The sequence below is a fragment of the Lonchura striata genome, chromosome 14 (assembly GCF_050655825.1).
Source record: "Lonchura striata isolate lonStrDom1 chromosome 14, ASM5065582v1, whole genome shotgun sequence".
NCBI lineage: Eukaryota > Metazoa > Chordata > Aves > Passeriformes > Estrildidae > Lonchura > Lonchura striata.
In genome coordinates this window covers 14,300,851-14,321,913 of record NC_140716.1, presented here as the reverse complement: position 1 = coordinate 14,321,913, position 21,063 = coordinate 14,300,851, and the positions used below count along the sequence as shown (strand labels likewise).

General features: G+C 46.6%; 1 protein-coding gene across 13 annotated transcripts in view; it reads left to right on the top strand.

Moving 5' to 3' along the window:
* The window catches only part of CREBBP (CREB binding lysine acetyltransferase), a 95,477-nt gene extending 76,283 nt beyond the window's left edge, over window positions 1-19,194 (top strand). For all 13 annotated transcript variants that reach the window (XM_085592463.1, XM_085592467.1, XM_085592466.1 and 10 more), the window contains 9 exons: window positions 309-376; window positions 4,514-4,664; window positions 5,423-5,569; window positions 6,058-6,171; window positions 7,276-7,441; window positions 8,363-8,530; window positions 11,590-11,751; window positions 11,998-12,279; window positions 14,842-19,194. In XM_085592463.1, coding sequence (XP_085448589.1) covers window positions 309-376; window positions 4,514-4,664; window positions 5,423-5,569; window positions 6,058-6,171; window positions 7,276-7,441; window positions 8,363-8,530; window positions 11,590-11,751; window positions 11,998-12,279; window positions 14,842-17,010 — 3,427 coding nt within the window. In that variant the 3' untranslated portion in view covers window positions 17,011-19,194. The remainder of the gene's footprint in view (window positions 1-308; window positions 377-4,513; window positions 4,665-5,422; window positions 5,570-6,057; window positions 6,172-7,275; window positions 7,442-8,362; window positions 8,531-11,589; window positions 11,752-11,997; window positions 12,280-14,841) is intronic.
* Window positions 19,195-21,063: the final 1,869 nt, after the last annotated feature.

Here is a 21,063-nt window from a genome sequence, read left to right as displayed (position 1 = left end):
ATTCAGATGAAAATGTATATATTCATCCATACAGATTTGTGTGGTTTCTTTCTAACTCTTAACTAAGGGCAGCTGGCTGGAGGGGCATTTGTGTGCACAGAACACAAATGCAGGTGTAACTGCTTGTCAGAGTTAAACCAGCTCATAAAATCTTTAAATCCCTCAAAAATTGAGTGAAATAATCTGTTCAAAGCCAGAGAAAAATATATTGTACTTTGACATTTAAATTACATGTTCAAACATTGGGTTTAAGCTCACCAATAATGGGTTTATGCTAAATTTTTGGCTTGTCTTTTTTTCCTCAATAGGTTTGTCTGTGATAATTGTCTGAAGAAAACTGGTAGAACACGCAAAGAAAACAAATTCAGTGCTAAAAGTGAGTTTAGTGTTTCTGGTTTTATCCTCATCTTCTCTCTGCCACCCCTAATGGGTTTTTGATTGAGACTTTGTGTTGTCATGACAGACAGCACAGGAACATTTGTAAAATGGGGAGCAGCATAGCCCGAGGCTGTCAGAATTTTAATCAACATTTGAAAGCCCTGCTGTTCATGTGTTTGTGGTCAGTCTTGTTGCTGCTTGGTGCGTTTGACATCTTTGTCATTGTTTTCTAGGGTTAAAAAGCAAAAAGGGACAAATAGAACAGAAGGAGCACAGGGCTGTGGGTGCTTCACTGGCTGCATTCAGCCAGGTTTGCATGTCATGTTGGAGCTGTAGTGACATGATTGTCACCTCTGTGCCCTTCCCATAACCTGTAGGAACCAATTGTGCTGCAGTGCAGGTGCTGCTGCCAAGCACCAAAGTGTGGGAAAAGCTTTTCTTGCCTCCAGAACAGTGGTGGGGTAAGAACTGAGTCACTCATTGCACTGAGTGCTCTTGGCAGTAATCATTGTCATGGTCTTGTAGAAATGGGCACTGAAGAGAGGGCCAGGGGATGCCAGGTCAGGTTGTCTGAGTCTCCAGAATCCTTACACAGGGTTCTCTGCAGGCATCTGGCATCAGGGAGCATAACTGGGACATTTTTGTTCATGCAGATCAGGTGGGGCAAGAGGAGGGGCTGGTGTTGGAAATGCAGAGTCAGTGCAGAGGGCAGAAAAATAAAGTGAATATAGACACCAAGGGGGTGATTCAGGCACTTGAGCAAGCAGAACTTGCAGGGACATTTCATTCTTCCCTTGATCCTTTGATCCCTTCCTTAATCCTTCAATGTTCTGAGCATTACTGGGTGATGTTGTGCCTCCACAAGCCTGAAACTTCCAAGCTGGGATAAAGGCAAGGTTTTGTATTAAAAATGTGACTTCTTGAGAACTTGCTGTGTGGTTGATTGTGTAACAGGAGATGTGAAGGGGGTAATTTGCAGATGATGATGTTGTGTGAGGCATGGTGGGTTCCAGCAATCAGAACAGTCTCTGGAGTAACCTGATGCACTCAAGAGAGTTTTGTTGAAGAGGCCTAAATTAGTCTCATTAAAGACAGATTAAAATTGGAGAAGAACATTAATAAAATGATGAAATACAACTGTAGTGGTAGACATCCATTTTAAATGGATGTCTGTTCTATGCTGACTTTACAGCAAGTATTGATATAAATTTCCTTAAAATAAGTGTGTGATTCCCTGGATATCTGCAGTTGTTCTGTGGCTCTGGTTAAAGTTTGAGTAACCAGCCATGTAGTTCAAGGTAATTATTCTGTTCTGGACAGGGAAATGGTGCTTTTGTTCCTTTCCTCCCTGTCCCTCTCCTTTCCCTGCTGTTTGGCTGTCTGGACATCTGAGTCCTGCTGCTGCTGTAACCCACTGGTGGGCTCAGCTCTGGAGATCAGCTTTCTTCAGCAATGCTCTGGTGGGAATGCAAGAGCAGGAAAGGGAAAGGAAAGTCTGTTCTTGTCATCAAAACCTTGGTCTGGCTGCTGACCTGAAAACAAGCTTAAGCAGTGCAAGTTTGAAACATGAAACATGAACATGCTCTCTCTTCTTAAAAAAAACATTTACTGCCCAAGTTGCCATCAAGATTTCTCCACTCTTTCAAGCATGATGGCACAAGTGCTGATAACCAAGACAGTACATCCCTCAGCTCTTGTGGAGCATTCATGTTCCTAATGTATAGTGAGTAAAATTGGTTATCTTAACTGATAGCCTGCCAGATATAATCACTGTGCAGCTGAGTTCTGCTGGAAAACCCTGAACTTTTGAAGTATTTGTTTTGCTAAGATAATCTACAAATATTATTTCACAGTAGCCAGTGCAGAGAGGTTCAAAGACAAAAGATATCCTGACAAGTCACCCAAGGTAGTTTCCTGACAAGAAGTCACAGTAGGCCAGGAGTTGGAGTTTCTTCCTCTCTGTCCAGTTCCTCATCCACTAACAGAGGTCTGCCTGTTGCTGCTGTCACAGACCTGTGCTGGAGGTTTCTCCTCAGCACTCTGGTTTGCACTGCAGTTTTCACTGGCTTTGAGCTTTTATTGGAGGTGCATATGTGAGAACTGTCCAGGAACCAAAATCCAACTGCTTTCTAAAACAGCTTTCACTCACATTCTAGAAGATCAAAATATGCAACTTTTAGATCCTTTTCTTACAGTACATGTAATTTTAATGCTGCCTATTTCTTTTATCTCCTTATCTGGTCTTTTTGGGTTTGTTGGTTTCCAAGCTTTAATGCACTGCAGCATAAGGTTGCTTAGCATTGGGAAGATGAAAAGATGAAAACACAAGAAGACAGTAGAGTTAACTCCAGTGGCTTTCTGAAAATGTTCCCACTCATCAGCTGAAATGATGCCCTTTCTTCTTTTTCTGTTTGTCTTCCGAGAAATCAGCAGAACAAAACAATTCCCTCAAAGTATATTGTGAATTGCCTTTAGAGTCATCCCCCTGCTGTTACATATGGAAAGACCAATACAGTGTATTGGAGTGGGAAGTCCTGGGAAAGGCTCAGTGTGCTGTAATTGGTAAAGGGCATGGTGTTTGTACTTCAACCTGCCTTTAAATTTCTTTTTTTAATTCAAATGATGAATTTGGTAAATTATATTTACCAAATTATATTATATTTAGATTAAAAATTATATTTAGAAAATTATGTTTAGACTGTGTTGTGCTGGTTATGACCACAGAATCTCACTGGACAAGGGGACTGATTGTAATTAAAAAACCTGATTGTAATTAAACTGCCAGAGGGCAGTTTTTCTGAGGCTATTGGGAAGAAATCCTACCCTGTCAGGGTGGGCAGGCCCTGGCACAGGGTGCCCAGAGCAGCTGTGGCTGCCCCTGGATCCCTGGAAGTGTCCAAGGTCAGGCTGGACAGAGCTTGGAGCAGTCTGAGAGGTGCCCCTGGCCATGGCAGGGGTGGCACTGGATGGGCTTTAAGGTCCCTTCCAATCCAAACCATTCCATGATTCTATAAAATAAAATTTTAAGTGTATAAGTCCCTTAGAAAGTGAGACAGTCCTTTGAGTATATGTGTGATTTTTCCCCACTATTGGAGCCTGAAGGAAATTTAGCACAGATATTTCACTGCAGAATTCTGTGTGCAGGCTCAGAGTCAGGGAGGAACCAAGAGCATTGTGTCAGGAGCCAAATATCAACTGAAAAATCAAGTAACAGAGAGCAAAAATTAAAAATACTTTATTAAAATGATCATCTGTAGATTACACCATCACTTTGGAAAAGATAGCAGATTGACCATAAAGTGAAGTAGAAATATGAGTGATAAAATAAGTACAGCAGGAAATAGTCATAAATCTTCATGTCAAAACAGTGGGGTCCTTCTGCTTTCTTAATTTAACCCAAAGTCATCGTGATTTCTGTAATTTGTTGTGGATTTATTTGAAAACCATCACATCCTGTACGACCACAAACCCAGCTCTCCCCACAAAAGCCAGCTGTGAATGTAAAGATGGAGTGAGGGCATCTGGACAATCTGTGGGTTTGAACCCCCCAAGACCTCCATCTCTGGGCAGGAACTATTTAACCTTGATGTGCAGATTGCTGCAACTGCAGTCCAAAAGCTCTCTTGAAAAGAAAAGCAAAAGCAATGAAATCTCCATTGAAGTCAAAAGGCTTTTCATTTCTGTTGATTTGCTTTGCTTCGCTTGAAAAGGTGTGGCATGGAGCCAGATCTGTGAAGTGATGTAATCTCTGTCAAGCAGCCAGACTGGGGCTGGGAGGAGAAAACATTTGCAGGGTTCGTAAAATAAGGCTGAAATTGAAAAATGCTACGTAAAGCTGCCTTTGTTAGTTCACTTGCAGGGTAATTGTGCCACTCCAGTGGGTTCAGCTGCCCTGGTGGGGTGTGGAAAACGGGGGGGTTTGCTTTTGGGGAAAAGCAGGGATGGGTTTGCATCTTTTTATTTCAACTGTATAAATCAAACCATCTAATTTTCATATGGAGGGAAAACAAAAGGGGAAAAAAACCTAGTTCCATCCAGAGGAGGAAGCTGAAAGAGCTCTCGAGCACAGCAGCAGCCTGAGCTGAGCAGCTCCAATGTTAACATTTCCATGGTGGTGTTCTCCCCTTCCCTGCAGGGCTGCAGACCACACGTTTGGGGAACCATTTGGAAGACAGAGTGAACAAATTCCTGCGGCGTCAGAACCATCCTGAGGCTGGAGAGGTCTTTGTCAGAGTGGTAGCAAGTTCAGATAAGACAGTAGAAGTCAAACCAGGAATGAAATCCAGGTTAGTCCTATGAATTACAATGAATGCACTCCTTTTTATTTATTTTGTTTTGAAACCTCCTTGCAGGGCTATTGTGAAATTGTGGCAATTTGCACCTTAATGCCTTTACACATTTTTGAAATTTGGGCATGTTTAGGATTAGGAAAGGTTAAAAAATGTAGAGGAAGTGACTGTTTTGGAGGCAGTGGGAACATCCTTGCTTATAATAGTGGGACTTGTCACTACATCTTGAGGGTGACCACATTTTGGTTACAGAATTCATAGTTTAGTTTGGAGCAGTTGCTGAGATTTTGTTACTTACTCTTCCTTCATTTTGTTGTGTTTTTAGAAACACTTCAGCTTTCAGGAGTAATTTTTAATTTGTTTCATTAAAAATTAAAAGCTTAAAAGATTTAGTCTGTGAAGTATTCTGGGTTAAATTCATAAAAACTGTGTTTATGTGACGTCACTTCATACTAATGCATCACATTTTCTGCTCTGTAGCCTATTTAAAGGCTTGTGGTCTCTGAGGATATTCATGTACTCAATGCTGGCCTGTTCAGCCCTGTGTCCTATATGGAAACAGTCTTTCCATGAATTTACAGGAACAGGACTCCCTGTTCCTGTCTAGCTCTGATCTGACCCCATTTAACTCCTGCCTAAAAACGCTCCTAAGGAGTTAAAAATAAGATTGACAATAATCCCCTCATTCTGGTAGACACTACTTTAATAATTGGCTTTTTTTGGGTTTTTTTTCCTCCTGCTGCCCTTTCCTGCAGATTTGTGGACTCTGGTGAGATGTCAGAATCCTTCCCTTACCGTACCAAAGCTCTGTTTGCGTTTGAGGAGATCGACGGGGTGGACGTGTGTTTCTTTGGGATGCACGTGCAGGAGTACGGCTCGGATTGCCCCCCTCCCAACACCAGGTACCCTCCTTGGGCATCCTCCCAGACCCCTGCACAGACACTGCACACACAGACATTTGGGACGTGCATTTCAGTTCTGGCCCACAAATCTGTCCTGCTGTAGGACTGCAGATGACTTTGAAGGGACAGACAAATATCCAAAAAAGTCATTTATTAGGATAAATACTTATCCTAATTATCAACTCACACAACCTCCTATATCCACCAAAACAATAAATCCAAAAAAATTACAAAGCCTACAGTTATAACAAACAAAAACATTACATTTTTTGGATTCTGCTTTTTATTTTGCCTCTCAATGTATATTCTTGCTGTCTAAAGAAATACAGCCCTTCTTTTGCTTTGAGGACTGTTTACACCACGTTAAGATGCTTGAATATGCATTAAAACATCAGCAGCATTTATTTGTCTTTCTGCATGTTTGCCTAGTGCAGAAGTCAGCTGTCAGTAGGCAGAGCAGCCCTGAGTGTGTCCCTCTGTCCCTGCAGGCGTGTGTACATCTCCTACCTTGACAGTATTCACTTCTTCCGGCCCCGCTGCCTCCGCACCGCCGTGTACCACGAGATCCTCATCGGCTACCTGGAGTATGTGAAGAAACTGGGGTGAGTGAGAGCTTGGCAAGGAAGGAAATCTGGGGCTTGAGTGGTTTTTCACTTGGGGTGGTCTCTGTTTCCTTCTTGTCGGAACCCCCAGCCTGGTTCAGGGGCTCCGTGTGGTGGAAAAGTCTCTCCTCCAACCCGAGCTTCCAAAGAAAACTTTGCAGCCTCTTGTTCGGTCTCAAGGCAGTTTATTGCAAGTTATCTAAAAGATTTTCTTCTCTGGCTACAGCAGTTTGCTCAGCAGCTCAGGCAGAGGCACACACACACCCTGACATCCTCTCTGTCTGCTGTCTTCTTCTTCTCCCTCTCTGCCCAGGGCTGCTGCTCTCTTTTACATGGGACATTACGTGTTACATGGGTACAGTTTTTCCCCAGTGCCTATTACCTATATTAAATGGTGCTTTTCTACTCTAAACCAATCCATAAGTGCCAGCATCATCAAGAACATGGAGGCAAGGAAGAAGGAAGAGGAAGAACAGGACTGGCCTCCATTCCTCCATCTTAAAACCTCTGACCCCCATGTACAAAGTAAAACCCCCCCTGGACAGGTGTTAAAACCCCCTTCTACAATACTAAAAAATTCTTCCCTCTACTTTGTAACTACTTCTACTATAACATCTAAACTTTTGTGACTTCTTGTTCTACCTGCAAAGTTAGTAACTCATTCCATGGTTCAAACCCAAAATCACAGCTGTTTCCAGCTGCCTGCCAGGGTCTCAAATGCTTCTGACCAGGGCCTGGAACCTCCAAAAATGTCTGAGGGATATTTTGAGTTCCAACACCGTCTTACCTCTCTGAGATCTGTGGAGCAAGAGTCTCTTCCATAGTGGAGAGAAAAACTGGGTTTTTGTCACTAAGGTGGTTTTTATTGTTGGGATTCCTAAACTCATCATTCATTTGGTCAGAGGTTCACTTGATGTTCAAGCTTCATTATTATATTCCTGACCTTATCCCTTGTCAAAATACGGGTTATTGCCTCAGCATCTTTGCTACAAAGAAAAAAGTCTTAAAAATTTACAAAATAAAGCCAGAGGTCTGAATTTATAACTAGGTTTGAGTAAGTTTTCTGGTGGGAGTCACAGATGTTGTTTGTTGTGTGTGACACAGGTATGTGACAGGGCACATCTGGGCCTGTCCCCCCAGTGAAGGAGATGATTACATTTTTCATTGCCACCCACCTGACCAGAAAATACCCAAACCCAAACGCTTGCAAGAATGGTATAAGAAGATGCTGGACAAGGCATTTGCTGAGAGAATCATTCACGACTACAAGGTTTGTTACTGTTTAATTTCTGATTCAATTTTATAGTGTTCTCATTTGAAGGGAGCTACTGTTGTTTCATAACACCTGAAAAGTGGAGTAATGTTGGGCAAGGAGTTTATTTTCAACCAGTGTCTTCATTTTCTTAGATTTTTCTTGAGGTTCTGCCTTTCAGGCTGAGAATTCCTTAGGTTTGATGTCTGCCTGAAGGGAAATCTGCAAGAACCTGCCTTAGTGTATTTTTCTTTCACTGGATTTTATAGGCAAGGAAGTAAGGAGTTTGTCAAGGTTTATGGAAGCTGTTTCTTTCTGGTGATTCTGGAGGAGCGCATGAAATGGTGGACCCCACTAGTGTGAAATAAAAGAGCTCCTTATGACAAGAATGATTTTCATAACTGCAGAATATCATACATGTACCCAAGGAAATAAGTAGAAGGTGGCAAAGGGAGTACTTGCTACTCATTTCATGCTAAAGTGTACAAGAATTCCTTAATGGTAATGACAGTGCTGGAAAAAAATGGATGTTTTGATGGCAAGTGACAGTTCCTAAATGTGTGGAGTAGGAACAGCCTCTAACAAGCCTTGTCATCAGGTGGCAAAGAGCTGGGAAATCTGGGCCTCCTGATAAAAAACCAGGGAGGGGTCAGTTGCATTTTCCAGGGGTATCTTGGTATCTCCCACCATGTCAGGAGCATGAAGTGATGGATGATGGGGTCAGGAAAACCTCAGCACTGATCCTCAAATGGAACAGGGAGTGGGGCTGTGCCAGGATTGCCAGGCTGTGTCTGGAGCTGTCCCAGAAAAGGAGCCCCTGGCAGGAGCAGCTCCTGGCTGTGGGTGAGGCCCAGATACTCTGGGCTGTGTGGTTCTCCTCTCTCTCTGCTAAGTGATCTTCATTTATTTATTCCTGCTGTGCTGTGATGTGTTCAACAGGACATCTTCAAACAAGCGACTGAGGACAGGCTGACCAGTGCCAAGGAGCTGCCTTACTTTGAAGGTGATTTCTGGCCTAATGTGCTAGAGGAAAGCATTAAGGAGCTGGAGCAGGAGGAGGAGGAGAGGAAGAAGGAAGAGAGCACTGCAGCTAGTGAAACAACAGAGGTGGGTTAGCTTTATGTGCCATATTCTCCCTTAGCTTACAAAGCTGGTAATTAATGCTTTAATGTAGAGACGTCACATCAGATAAACTAGAAAAGATCCTTTACAACAGACATGAAATCGGGGGTCCCTTTAACTGCATTTCTGTTTTTCTTCTTGGTTAACAAATCTACTGATGGCTTGGTTTGGGTGTTTTTAACATGCTCAGAAGTCACTTATGTCAGTTCAGCACCTCTCTTCTCAAAGAAATGTGTTAAGCTGCTTTTGCCACGCTACATTTGCTTGCAGTCATTTGGCTGAGCTTTTGATTCACACCTTTGCAAAGCACCTCCAGCATTTGTGATTTGAAAGGTGCTGGATTTTTCAAAGCTGAATGAAATGTGGCTGTTATTTAAGCACAGGTACTTGTAGTCATTTGCAACAGTAAAGGGCTGAAATTTGAAAGTGTTTATTGCAGGCTTTGCGTTGGTGGGAAAAGTTGATCCTGATGGTGCTGTTCCTTCACCAACATTTTCTCTTTGTCTATAAAAACCAACCAAGCCAAAAAAACCCACAAAAAAACCAACAAAGTTTTCCAGGGCCCTGGACAGAATGTCATCATTCATTTTTATTTCCATCTTGATTTTATCTGCAACCAAATGGTCTCAGCACTTTTATACTGTCCCTTTCACTTGAGATTTGCAGCAAGACATTTTGAAAATAAATGTTGTAGGAAAATCTGAAGTCTAAGAGATTGAAGTAGAACCAAAAGCTTTACCTGGGGAAGGCCCCCTTGAAGCTTAGATGCTGTGACTGCCTTCAGTCTGTGTTACATGGGATGGATGTGGAGGGGTGGACCTTAATCCATCAATTTTGTGATGTCAGAAGGTTCCCTCTGTTAAACCGTAGCAGCTTGTCAAAATTAATTCAGTTTGTGGCCCTGTTTTAATGGAACCACAAAGTTTAACAGCTTCCACTTTGTTTCTTCTGAATGTGACTTTGAATGTTGAGATAGTTCAGCAAGCACTGCTGTATAAAAATAAGTGGAAGGCAAGGCTTGGAATTAGGCAGCAGCCCTCTGTTGCTAACAGGATCACTTCCAGTAAATCAGGGAAAAAACAGTGATGTGAACATTTACTCTGTATCTAAGAGGGGGAAAAAGGTGTTTGAAAAAGCCCAGAACAATTCACTGTGAGCTCAGACAGGTTGTGGCCTAAAAAGAGACGATGCAGCCTTGGATGGAAACATCCCTGTGCTCCCCTTAATGCCTGGGGCAGCAGCAGGGGACACAACCTGCACCCAGGTGTCTGAGGTGTCATCCAAGCATGGCACAGTGGAGTCTTTGCCTCTTGACTCAGGAAAAGGAGAAAATTTAAAAGTATGACAGCTTCCCCCATGCAGACACTTAAACTGGGTCACTTCATGGAGAAAACTGCCCAGCTATGGGGATCTCCATGGGTACAAGCACCACATGGATCTTGTGACTGAAGTGGCACAGAATCTGTCTTAAATTCTTTGTCCTAAATGTTGTGTATGTGAAGAGAAAGCTTCCTGCAAGTGAACATGTGCTGCAGGTATCAAAGGGAGAGTAAAGAGGTGGCAAATATTCAGAATTCTTGGCAAAGGTTCTGAAGGGGTGAGGCTCCCCCAGGAACTGGCTCCATCAGCATCTCTGGCTGATCTGGCTGAATGTCAGAATGAAATGGTACAAACACAACCCTACAACTTCTTAAAACAGCTTGGAATACTTTGTACAGTTTGCCAAATATAAACTTGCTAAAGGTGGAGTAGAAAGAAAACTTAGACTTGGCTTGTTTGATAAGTTTTAGTCTGTTCTCCTTTTGGTGTTTAAACTTTAAGATCTCAGTTGGGGCTTTAGGACGTGGAGGCAAAGGAGGGCAGGCTCCAGTTCCATCACTGGAAGGAAACTTGGGGGCAGTCAAGGTGGGAACATAAAGCAGGTCACTTCTCAGTCCCTGCAAGTCATTTAGAGCTCTGTCTGGTTTCCCATAAAATAGCCTCATTTTAATTTCCAAACAGGTTTGGTCAGAAAATCCACAAAATTAGTTAGAGAGAACCCAGGAGTGGACAGGGAATTCCTGTCCAAGCCTAATTAATGGAATGGAAGGATGGCAGCAGTCTATAAATAGAATTGCTTTCTGCAGTTGGAATATTTTTGTTTTCCTGGAATAAATATGCCTGTGGACAAACGCTGTGTTTGCTTGTACATACTGTTCATGGAACTTGCTTGTGTATGTGTATATATTTATATTTATATATATCCAAGTATTTCAGTAGCTTATTTTTAATTTTATGATGACCAAAATTCTAGAAGTTGGAGAGGGGTTTTTTCTGAGCCCTCCCTGCCAAGGTCTTGGGGTTTGATTTTTTAAGGACATGAGAACTCTAAAAGTTATTTCTGTTTTCCCAAGTCATCTAAATAGCATCATCTGCTATTTTTCACTCTCTTTACTTACATCTAACATTCAGTGTATGGCCACTGTGGTCTGTGTTGTAATTTGGGCACAAGTGGAGGTTTTGGAGATTATTTTTTTGGGAGCTGCACACGCAGCTGGAAGTCAGCAGGATGAAGAATAATGTGTTTTGTTGGTTTTGATTCAAATCCTGCATGTTCTTATCTGTGTCCTAGCCCTAAATCTGTTCAGTAAAAACAAGCATTAAATCAGAGCTCAAGCAAGTATATGACACACCAAATGCACAGCAAAGCAAAGTACTGCACTCTTGGAATTTTAGGTCCATATTATGTGTGTCATTTTATCATCAGCTGCAAGATCTAAAGCAGTGGAAGCTGAAGTATGATGGAGAAGGAAAAATAATCAGTGTAAAATGGAATTTTTAAAATTTACTTTAAAGGTTTATTTTTAAACAGTGTTTGGATTTGTTTTCCTGCCAGTTTGGCTTTTGATTTTTCCTGGAAGATGGGGTATATTTAACATAGGAGGGCTGATTTGCAGGCATTGGAACAAAGTTCTATTCCTGACAGCAGAAGTGTGTCACCGTGAGCCCAGTGAATGGGAGAGAGCTCTCCAAAGTGTAACATCTTCCCTGTGCCTTTATTGCAGGGGAGCCAGGGCGACAGCAAGAATGCCAAGAAAAAGAACAACAAAAAAACCAACAAGAATAAGAGCAGCATCAGCAGAGCTAACAAGAAGAAGCCCAGCATGCCAAACGTGTCCAATGACCTGTCTCAGAAGCTCTACGCCACCATGGAGAAGCATAAAGAGGTACTGTGGGAATCTGAAGAGAGGGGTTTATTCCTGTAAGTGCAGGCACAGCGATATTCAGAACTGAAAAATCAGGAGGAATAAACCCTGCGGTTGGGCTAGGAATGTTTCTGTTGCATAACAACATATTGGAAGAGATTAGGCTAAACTCAGTTAATTAGGTAATCTCACTGCAGAGAACCCCAGCTCCTTGCTGTAACATTACCTGACCTCTTTGCCGTTTATTTCTTCCCCATTTCCCTGCAGGTGTTTTTTGTGATTCATTTACATGCCGGGCCTGTGATTAACACTCTGCACCCCATTGTGGACCCGGATCCTCTGCTGAGCTGTGACCTGATGGACGGGCGAGACGCCTTCCTCACCTTGGCCAGGGATAAGCACTGGGAGTTCTCCTCCCTGCGCCGCTCCAAGTGGTCCACGCTGTGCATGCTGGTGGAGCTGCACACCCAGGGCCAGGATCGCTTCGTCTACACCTGCAACGAGTGCAAGCACCACGTGGAGACCAGGTGGCACTGCACTGTCTGCGAGGTATGTGTGGGACGGTGGCACTGCACTGGCTGAGGGATGGTGGCATTGCACTGACAGGGGTGGTGGCATTGCACTGACTGAGGGGTGGTGGCATTGCACTGACTGAGGGATGGTGGCATTGCACTGGCTGAGGGGTGGTGGCATTGCACTGTCTGTGAGGGATGGTGGCATTGCACTGTCTGTGAGGGATGGTGGCATTGCACTGTCTGTGAGGGATGGTGGCATTGCACCGACTGAGGGATGGTGGCATTGCACTGGCTGAGGGGTGGTGGCATTGCACTGGCTGAGGGATGGTGGCATTGCACTGACTGAGGGATGGTGGCATTGCACTGTCTGTGAGGGATGGTGGCATTGCACTGGCTGAGGGGTGGTGGCATTGCACTGACTGAGGGATGGTGGCATTGCACTGACTGAGGGATGGTGGCATTGCACTGTCTGTGAGGGGTGGTGGCATTGCACTGACTGAGGGATGGTGGCATTGCACTGTCTGTGAGGGATGGTGGCATTGCACTGTCTGTGAGGGATGGTGGCATTGCACTGACTGAGGGATGGTGGCATTGCACTGGCTGAGGGGTGGTGGCATTGCACTGTCTGTGAGGGATGGTGGCATTGCACTGTCTGTGAGGGATGGTGGCATTGCACTGTCTGTGAGGGATGGTGGCATTGCACCGACTGAGGGATGGTGGCATTGCACTGGCTGAGGGGTGGTGGCATTGCACTGGCTGAGGGATGGTGGCATTGCACTGACTGAGGGGTGGTGGCATTGCACTGACTGAGGGGTGGTGGCATTGCACTGTCTGTGAGGGGTGGTGGCATTGCACTGACTGAGGGATGGTGGCATTGCACTGTCTGTGAGGGATGGTGGCATTGCACTGGCTGAGGGGTGGTGGCATTGCACTGACTGAGGGATGGTGGCATTGCACTGACTGAGGGATGGTGGCATTGCACTGTCTGTGAGGGGTGGTGGCATTGCACTGACTGAGGGATGGTGGCATTGCACTGTCTGTGAGGGATGGTGGCATTGCACTGTCTGTGAGGGATGGTGGCATTGCACTGACTGAGGGGTGGTGGCATTGCACTGACTGAGGGATGGTGGCATTGCACTGACTGAGGGATGGTGGCATTGCACTGTCTGTGAGGGATGGTGGCATTGCACTGACTGAGGGATGGTGGCATTGCACTGACTGAGGGATGGTGGCATTGCACTGGCTGTGAGAGATGCATTGTCAGTCATGTATGCTGACTGACATACATGTGGGGCACCTCAGAACTCAGCCCTCTCTTGTCCTACAGCTGGGTTTGATGGGGTTTTTTTGAATATTGCCCAAAGCTCCTCCAAATTAAGCCCATCCTGGTAAAGGGCTGTGAAGCCTTAGGGGGAGGTGACAGTCTTCACCTCCCCTTAGAGGGTAGAAGAAATGGGTGCCTTTTCTTGCAGAATAAGTGACTTTAGTTGCTTGACATGGAAAGCACCCATGCTCTAGAACAACTCCTGCTGCATTGTTTATTATGCTACTGCTTGTCTGCACAGACAAGTTCTTTATTTCATTTTAAAGAATTATGGATCTTAGAATGGTTTAGGTTGGAAGGGGCCTCAAAAACGATCTTGTTCCACCCCTCTGCCATGGGCAGAGACACCTTCCACTAGCCCAGACTGCTCAAATTTCAGGACCTGTCTTAGAGACAGGTTATCCATGGGGCTGTACTGGTGTGCTTGAGGCTTTTTGGAGGACTTGTGTTCACCTCTGGCTGTAGCTGAACAAAAGGCATTTGAATAACTGCAGCCTTGTTTTTACACCACAAGTTATTGCCAGGCTTGTGGGGGAAGAGTCTTAATTAATCCCTTTGAGGAAAGCACTGAGCAGAGCTTCTTGAGGCGAGGCTGCAGGACATGGGTTGGACACACACAGGGAATTAGGTGGTGGAAGGAGGTAGGGCCTTTAGGCTGCCTCTGGTACCTCTGTGTAAGGGAGTGCCTTTCCTCCAGCCAAAAAAGGGACAGGGCAGCAAAAAGGTGGGGGGTTTGGGGTAAGTGACTGTCTGTGCATGAAACTTCCTCTTGTTGAGAGATTTTTAAAAGTACATATTTAAGGGTAGTAATTATTAGTCAGTAATTACACTAAGGATAAATGGAAGGTCAGACCCTACTTTTTAGGAGTGACCATAAATTTATCTTACTAGTTCGAGGTGTTGGCACCCCAGTAGGCATCACAAAAATAAACAGTGAATGTCATCAAAAGGGAAAAATTGAAAAGAATAACATTTCTGCAAGACTTTTTCATGTAACAAGATGACACAATGATGGCCCCAGTTGCATTGTTACCTGCCACAGCGAAGAGCTGTGATTGCAGGCTGCCTGGACAGGCTGTGTAGCCACTTCCCTGGCTGAGTACAGGTGTGAGGTGAAGTGGCAGCTGTTGACAGTGTGTGACTGTCATCCTGCTTGTGCTCTGTGTGGTTGTACCACAAGCACAAGCCTGCACAGGGGCTGGTGCTGCTCCCCTGGCACCCTGTGGTTCGTGCCTTGTCAGCACCTGAGCTCTGGGTTTTCTTTTCTTGCAGGACTACGATCTCTGCATCAACTGCTACAACACTAAGAGCCATGACCACAAGATGGTTAAGTGGGGCCTGGGCCTGGATGATGAGAGCAACAACCAAGGAGAGCAGCAGTCCAAGAGCCCCCAGGAGTCGCGACGGCTGAGCATCCAGCGCTGCATCCAGTCCCTCGTCCACGCCTGCCAGTGCCGCAACGCAAACTGCTCTCTGCCATCCTGCCAGAAGATGAAACGGGTTGTCCAGCACACCAAGGGCTGCAAGCGCAAGACCAACGGCGGCTGTCCGGTGTGCAAACAGCTCATAGCTCTTTGCTGCTACCATGCCAAACACTGCCAAGAGAACAAATGCCCCGTGCCATTCTGTCTCAATATCAAACACAAGCTCCGACAGCAGCAGATCCAGCACCGCCTGCAGCAGGCTCAGCTCATGCGCAGAAGGATGGCTACCATGAACACCCGAAACGTGCCTCAGCAAAGTTTGCCTTCTCCTACCTCAGCAACGCCTGGTACCCCTACGCAGCAGCCAAGTACACCGCAGACACCGCAGCCTGCTCCCCAGCCCCAGCCCTCCCCTGTAAGTATGTCACCGGCCGGCTTTCCCAGCGTGTCCAGAACCCAGCCCCCCACCACCGTCTCGACAGGAAAACCCGCGAACCCGGTTTCCGCGCCGCCGCCTCCGGCTCAGCCGCCGCCGGCCGCCGTGGAAGCGGCTCGGCAGATCGAGAGAGAGGCTGCGCAGCAGCAGCAGCAGCAGCTCTACAGGGTCAACAACATGAACAATGGTTTGCCTCCCGGCCGCCCGGGACTCGTGAACCCCGCGGTGGGCTCGGTGAACCAGATGCCGCAAGTCAGCATGAATGTACCCCGGCCCAACCCCGTGAGCGGCCCCGTGATGTCCAACATGCAGCCCGGGCAGTGGCAGTCGCCGCCGATGCCGCAGCAGCAGCCGATGCAGCCGGGAATGGCCAGACCGGTGATGCCGATGGCGACGCCGCAAGCCGTGGCCGGGCCCAGGATGCCGGGCGTGCAGCAGCCGCCGCGGAGCATCACCCCCAATGCACTTCAGGACTTGCTGAGGACCTTGAAATCGCCGAGTTCTCCGCAGCAGCAGCAGCAGGTTCTTAACATCCTTAAATCCAACCCTCAGCTTATGGCAGCTTTTATAAAGCAAAGAACAGCCAAATACGTGGCGAACCAGCCTGGGATGCAGCCGCAAGCAGGGATACAGCCCCAGCCCGGGATGCAGCAGCCGCAGACCGGCATGCAACAGCCAGGCATGCACGCGCAGGCGGGACTGCAGAACATGAACGCGATGCAAGCCGGAGTGCAGAGACCGAGCGTCCCCCCGCAGCAGCAAGGGATCGGAGCTATGAACCCCCAGGGACAGGCGATCAACATCATGAACCCCAGCCACAACCCCAGCATGGCCAACATGAGCCCGCAGTACCGCGAGATCCTGAGGAGGCAGCTCCTGCAGCAACAGCAGCAGCAGCAGCAGCAGGGAGGGGCCGGCATGGCAGGAGGGATGGCAGCTCACAACCAGTTCCAGCAGCCCCAAGGCCCGGGAGGTTACCCCCAAGCCATGCAGCAGCAGCGGATGCAGCAGCACCTATCCATACAGGGGAGTTCCATGGGACAGATGGCTCAGATGGGACAGCTGAACCAGATGGGCCAGCCCGGCCTGGGGGCGGACGGCGCTCCCAACATCCAGCAGGCCCTGCAGCAGCGCATCCTGCAGCAGCAGCAGATGAAGCAGCAGATAGGGTCCCCCGGGCAGCCCAACCCCATGAGCCCACAGCAGCACATGCTCTCAGGACAACCGCAGGCGTCTCATCTCCCTGGCCAGCAGATCGCCACCTCCCTCAGCAACCAGGTGCGGTCCCCAGCGCCCGTTCAGTCTCCCCGTCCCCAGTCCCAGCCACCACATTCCAGCCCGTCACCCAGGATACAGCCCCAACCGTCACCGCACCACGTCTCTCCCCAGACTGGTTCCCCCCACCCAGGACTCGCAGTCACTATGGCTAGCTCCATGGATCAGGGACACTTGGGCAACCCAGAACAGAGTGCAATGCTTCCCCAACTAAACACCCCCAACCGCAGCGCGTTGTCTAACGAATTGTCTCTGGTTGGTGACACCACCGGGGACACATTAGAGAAATTTGTGGAGGGTTTGTAGCATTATGGGAGCATCACTTTTGTTTCTTCTTTCCTTTCGTGTTCTTGGATATTTTGTACTGAAAAATTCAGACATCTGGGTTGTTTTGAATCCTAGATGGAACTGCTGCTTCCTACAGATGGAAGAATTAATTGCTGTTTAAAAATAAAAAGAAAAAAAAAACAATACAAAGAATATATTTTTTTGTTAAAGCCAGGCGGTTAAAATATCTGGTCTCTTTTGTGGGTTTTTTTGGTTTTTATTTTTTTTGTTGCTGTTGACTCATACCTTTTTTTTAACGGGGAAAACAAGTTCATTATATTCATATTTTTTATTTGTATTTTCAAGACTTTAAACATTTGAGTTTAAAAGAAGAAAAAAAATAATATTCAGAAACTGTTTCCTGAAATAATGCAACATTATAGCGTATCCCGGTAACTTTGACACATGGCGGGAAGATTTTTGTTTTCTATAGTGAACTCTGCAGGCGTTTGAAGTATTACCCCTGGGAAGATAGGAATTGACTCTTGCACACATTGGCCAACGCCAAAATCCTTGTCTTGCAGATGTAGAAATTGTTGCTTTGTTTCTCTGATAAAACTGGTCTTAGATGAAAATAGGGATGATCACTCTTAGGCCGTGCTGATCTGGATAGAGAAGAAACATTCTTTTCTTTCTTTCTTCTGTGTGAAACTTGAAACGAGGAAAGCAATTCTAGTGTAAATCATGCAAGCGCTATAATTACTATAAATAAGAAAATCCAAGAAGATTCAATCACTGTATAGAATGGTAAAAAGAAAAAAAACTCATTTCTTACTTATAATATCATATTGTTAAATAAACTGTGTGCAACAGACAAAAAGGGTGGTCCTTCTTGAATCCATGTACATGGTATTAACACTTAGTGTTTGGGTTTTTTGTTATGAAAATGCTGTTTTCAACATTGTATTTGGACTATGCATGTCTTTTTTCCATTGTATATAAAGTATTGCTTAAAATTGATATAAATTACTGAAGTTTTTAACATGTATTCTGTTCTTTAAAATCCATGTAAGAATGTTTAAGGTTTTTATTTATTTATATATTTTTTTGATCATGTTCTTTGTAAGACATAGCTATGACGATTCACTCATGACCCGGAGCAGCCAGAGGCAGCGGTAGGAGAGGCACGATCCATGGATATTGTAGCTAGCATGTCTGTTTTACAACACCCTTAGCGATTGTTTCCTTTTCGGGGAGGGAGAGGAGAGGGGAATGGTTCCCAGACATCGACTCTTCGCAGGCGTTCATCCATAAGGGTAAACTGGAATAAATTATTAATAGCCGTTGCTTTTTAAAAACTGCATTAATTTAGAGAAGGATCACCAATGAAAGGAAAATAGAGAGTATTGAGTTAATTCTAGGCTAATTTATTTAGTCTACAGTAAAATATGAACCTATTGACTTTAACACTATTTTTCTGCTGTTAACTCTGAGTCTAGATTTGAGGGTTTTCTGTGGAATAAAAAATAACAAATCATGTACATGTTCCCTTTAATATCCTGTCACCATGCCCTGTTATACTCACTCCTCCCTCCCCTCAGTGAATTGCTTTCTCGGAGTTAAAAAGTCCAGGGAAGATTTCCCAGCGTAGGTGTGGGCTCAAACCCGAGGGCTCCGTGTGCCCGGCCGGGCTGTGCAGCGAGCCCAGGGCGCTGTCCTGGCGGCGCCGGGCACGCGCGGCTTTTCACATCCAGGCAGCGCTTCCTCCAGCCTTAACGTTTTTATCGGGACACTGGTGGGGGAAAACGGGGGGAAAAGAGCAAATCTTTATCTCAGCTTTTGTCCCCGTACTGTGAAAATCGTGCGCTGCGGCGCCGCTTCATCCTTTTTAACTGGAGAGGGTCTCTGCTTCAACTTTTACTTGCAAACTTTTAACTCTTGTACCTTTTTCACTACCATCGGATTCATCTGCCCACACAATTGTCTTCAGCAATTCAAGATGTCAAAATTTGGGGCTGGGGTGAGGTCAGTGAACACTAAACCCAAAGCTTGTCCAAAAGAAATTGCTGTAAAACAAACAAACAGAAAAAAAAAAAAAAAGATGGAAAGCCCTGATGCTGTGTCTCATGCTGTGTACTTAAAAAGAGGAAAAACACTATATTTGTGATCAAAAAGAGGAAACTTGAAATGTGCTGGTGTTTCTAATAAAAGCTGGTAAAACTGCTTGGATTGAAGGATGGTTCCACTTGGCTGGTGGCCGCGAGGATCAGCGGAGCCTGACGCCCGAGGTTAAGATAACTGCTCAGTCTCACTAAGTCCTCTAAGTAGCCTCCATTTTAAAGGCATCGGCACCGCTTCCGGATTTGGATGAGCTGAGTCCTCTTTGGAGCACAGAGCTGCTGTGGCCCAGGTGCAGCTCGCTTGGGTGCCCATTCCCGGGGAAGAGTGGAAAAAAACAACGGATGGGAAGCAAATGCTGGAATAATTTTTAAGTACAGCCCGAAGTGTGGCGAGATCACAGTGCCAAGGGATCGATGTAGATCCCATACCCAGGTGTGTTAGGTAAGAGCAGATGTTTCACAAGGAAAAGAAGGGAAATGCAGAGCTGAAACCAATGAGGAGGGGCTGGGGGTGCAGTCCCTGCAGCCTCGGGGAGGCTTCACTCCAGTCTCCTGTGAGTGTTGATAGGAAATTCAGCATATCTGAAGCCTGGATGGGCATGGCTTTTCCAAGTGGTGTCTGTTTGATGGGGAGGTACAGTCAAGTAAGGAGCAGCATCCTAGAAACATGCGCATTTATAAGGCAAGAGCGCACTGGAGCTTGGTGCAGGAGCTTTACCACCAAAGAGGGTAATGCCTTCCCCTCACTGAGTTTTGGAGTAGAAGAAGGTTCTTAAATTCGAACATAGAGCTGCAGCGATGGTTCTCTGCTCTTTTCCTGGGCTGCCCACCCTGCTCTGCTCTGCTCTGCCTCCTGCCGCCGATGCTGCTGCCGCAGGCTGGGAGCTTTCCCTCCCGCTGCCCCCACAGCTGGGCTTCCCCTCCTGGCTCATCCCTGTCCCACCAGGAGACAGATCTGCCCACGGCACTTGAGTGCTCCCTGCTCTGTCTGCCTCCCGGACGGCTGAGAGCAAAGCAGGAAGGAAGAGAAGCCCTCTTGCCAAACAGGCTGGGACAGTCCCCCTCGGTCACTGTTAAAGGGCAGCAGTAGGTGTCGTCCCTTGTAGCCGGTGGCAGTGGACAGCAGTAAGTGACAGCAGTTCGTGGCTTACAGGGCGATCGGGAGATGTGTCTGCTGCTCCTCCCGAAGCAAATTTGAGCCCATGGTTCTTCCAGCGCAGAGAAGACGGAGCAGCCACCCTGGAGCTGGGGGAGCACCGCAGAGGCTGCTGTGCAGGGCACCCTGTGCTTCCCTGAGCTTCTCCACAGTCAGGAATTTAAAATGCAGGGCAGGACGCTGCCAGGGCTGCCTGGAGCCAACCCCAGGATAACTGAAACGAGCCTGGACAGAGGGGAGGGTCTGGATCAGATCCCCTGTGATCCCTGCAGGAGCACATTCCATGGGTAACGGTGAAAGCAGACCCAGGGTGAGGCAGGAGGAGGATTCGGGTGTTTCACAGCAGGTACAAGAGCTCTGGTACAGCGTCGCTCTCGGGAGTGCCGTGGGGTCAGTGGGCGGTAGCAGTGAGCGCTGCGAGAGGAGGGAAGCTGGTTTGCAACCAGCTCAGAAGTCATTTTGGTTTTGGCTGCAGCACAAGGAATCTCGATGAAGGGCTGGAGTAGGTTCCAGGTGGAAATGCAGCCAGCAGAAGGGTGTCAGAGTGCTGGTTTTGTTGCACCTAATCCATAACGCTGAGTGCCCCACAAACCCCACTCCGTGAGGCTGTTTCTTAGATATGAACCTCCAAAACAACACTGGGCTCGGCGTAGTCCCAAAAGATCAGCTGCGAGCATGAGTGAATTGCACACGGAGCTTTCCAGCGAGCTCCCCCGGGCCTGGGATTACAAAGCTGGCTCTGTTCAGTGGGCACGGTTCCCTCCTGAAAGCTCCTCGGTCTGGAAGTGGTTAGTGCTCACCGAAAGAGACTTGCTC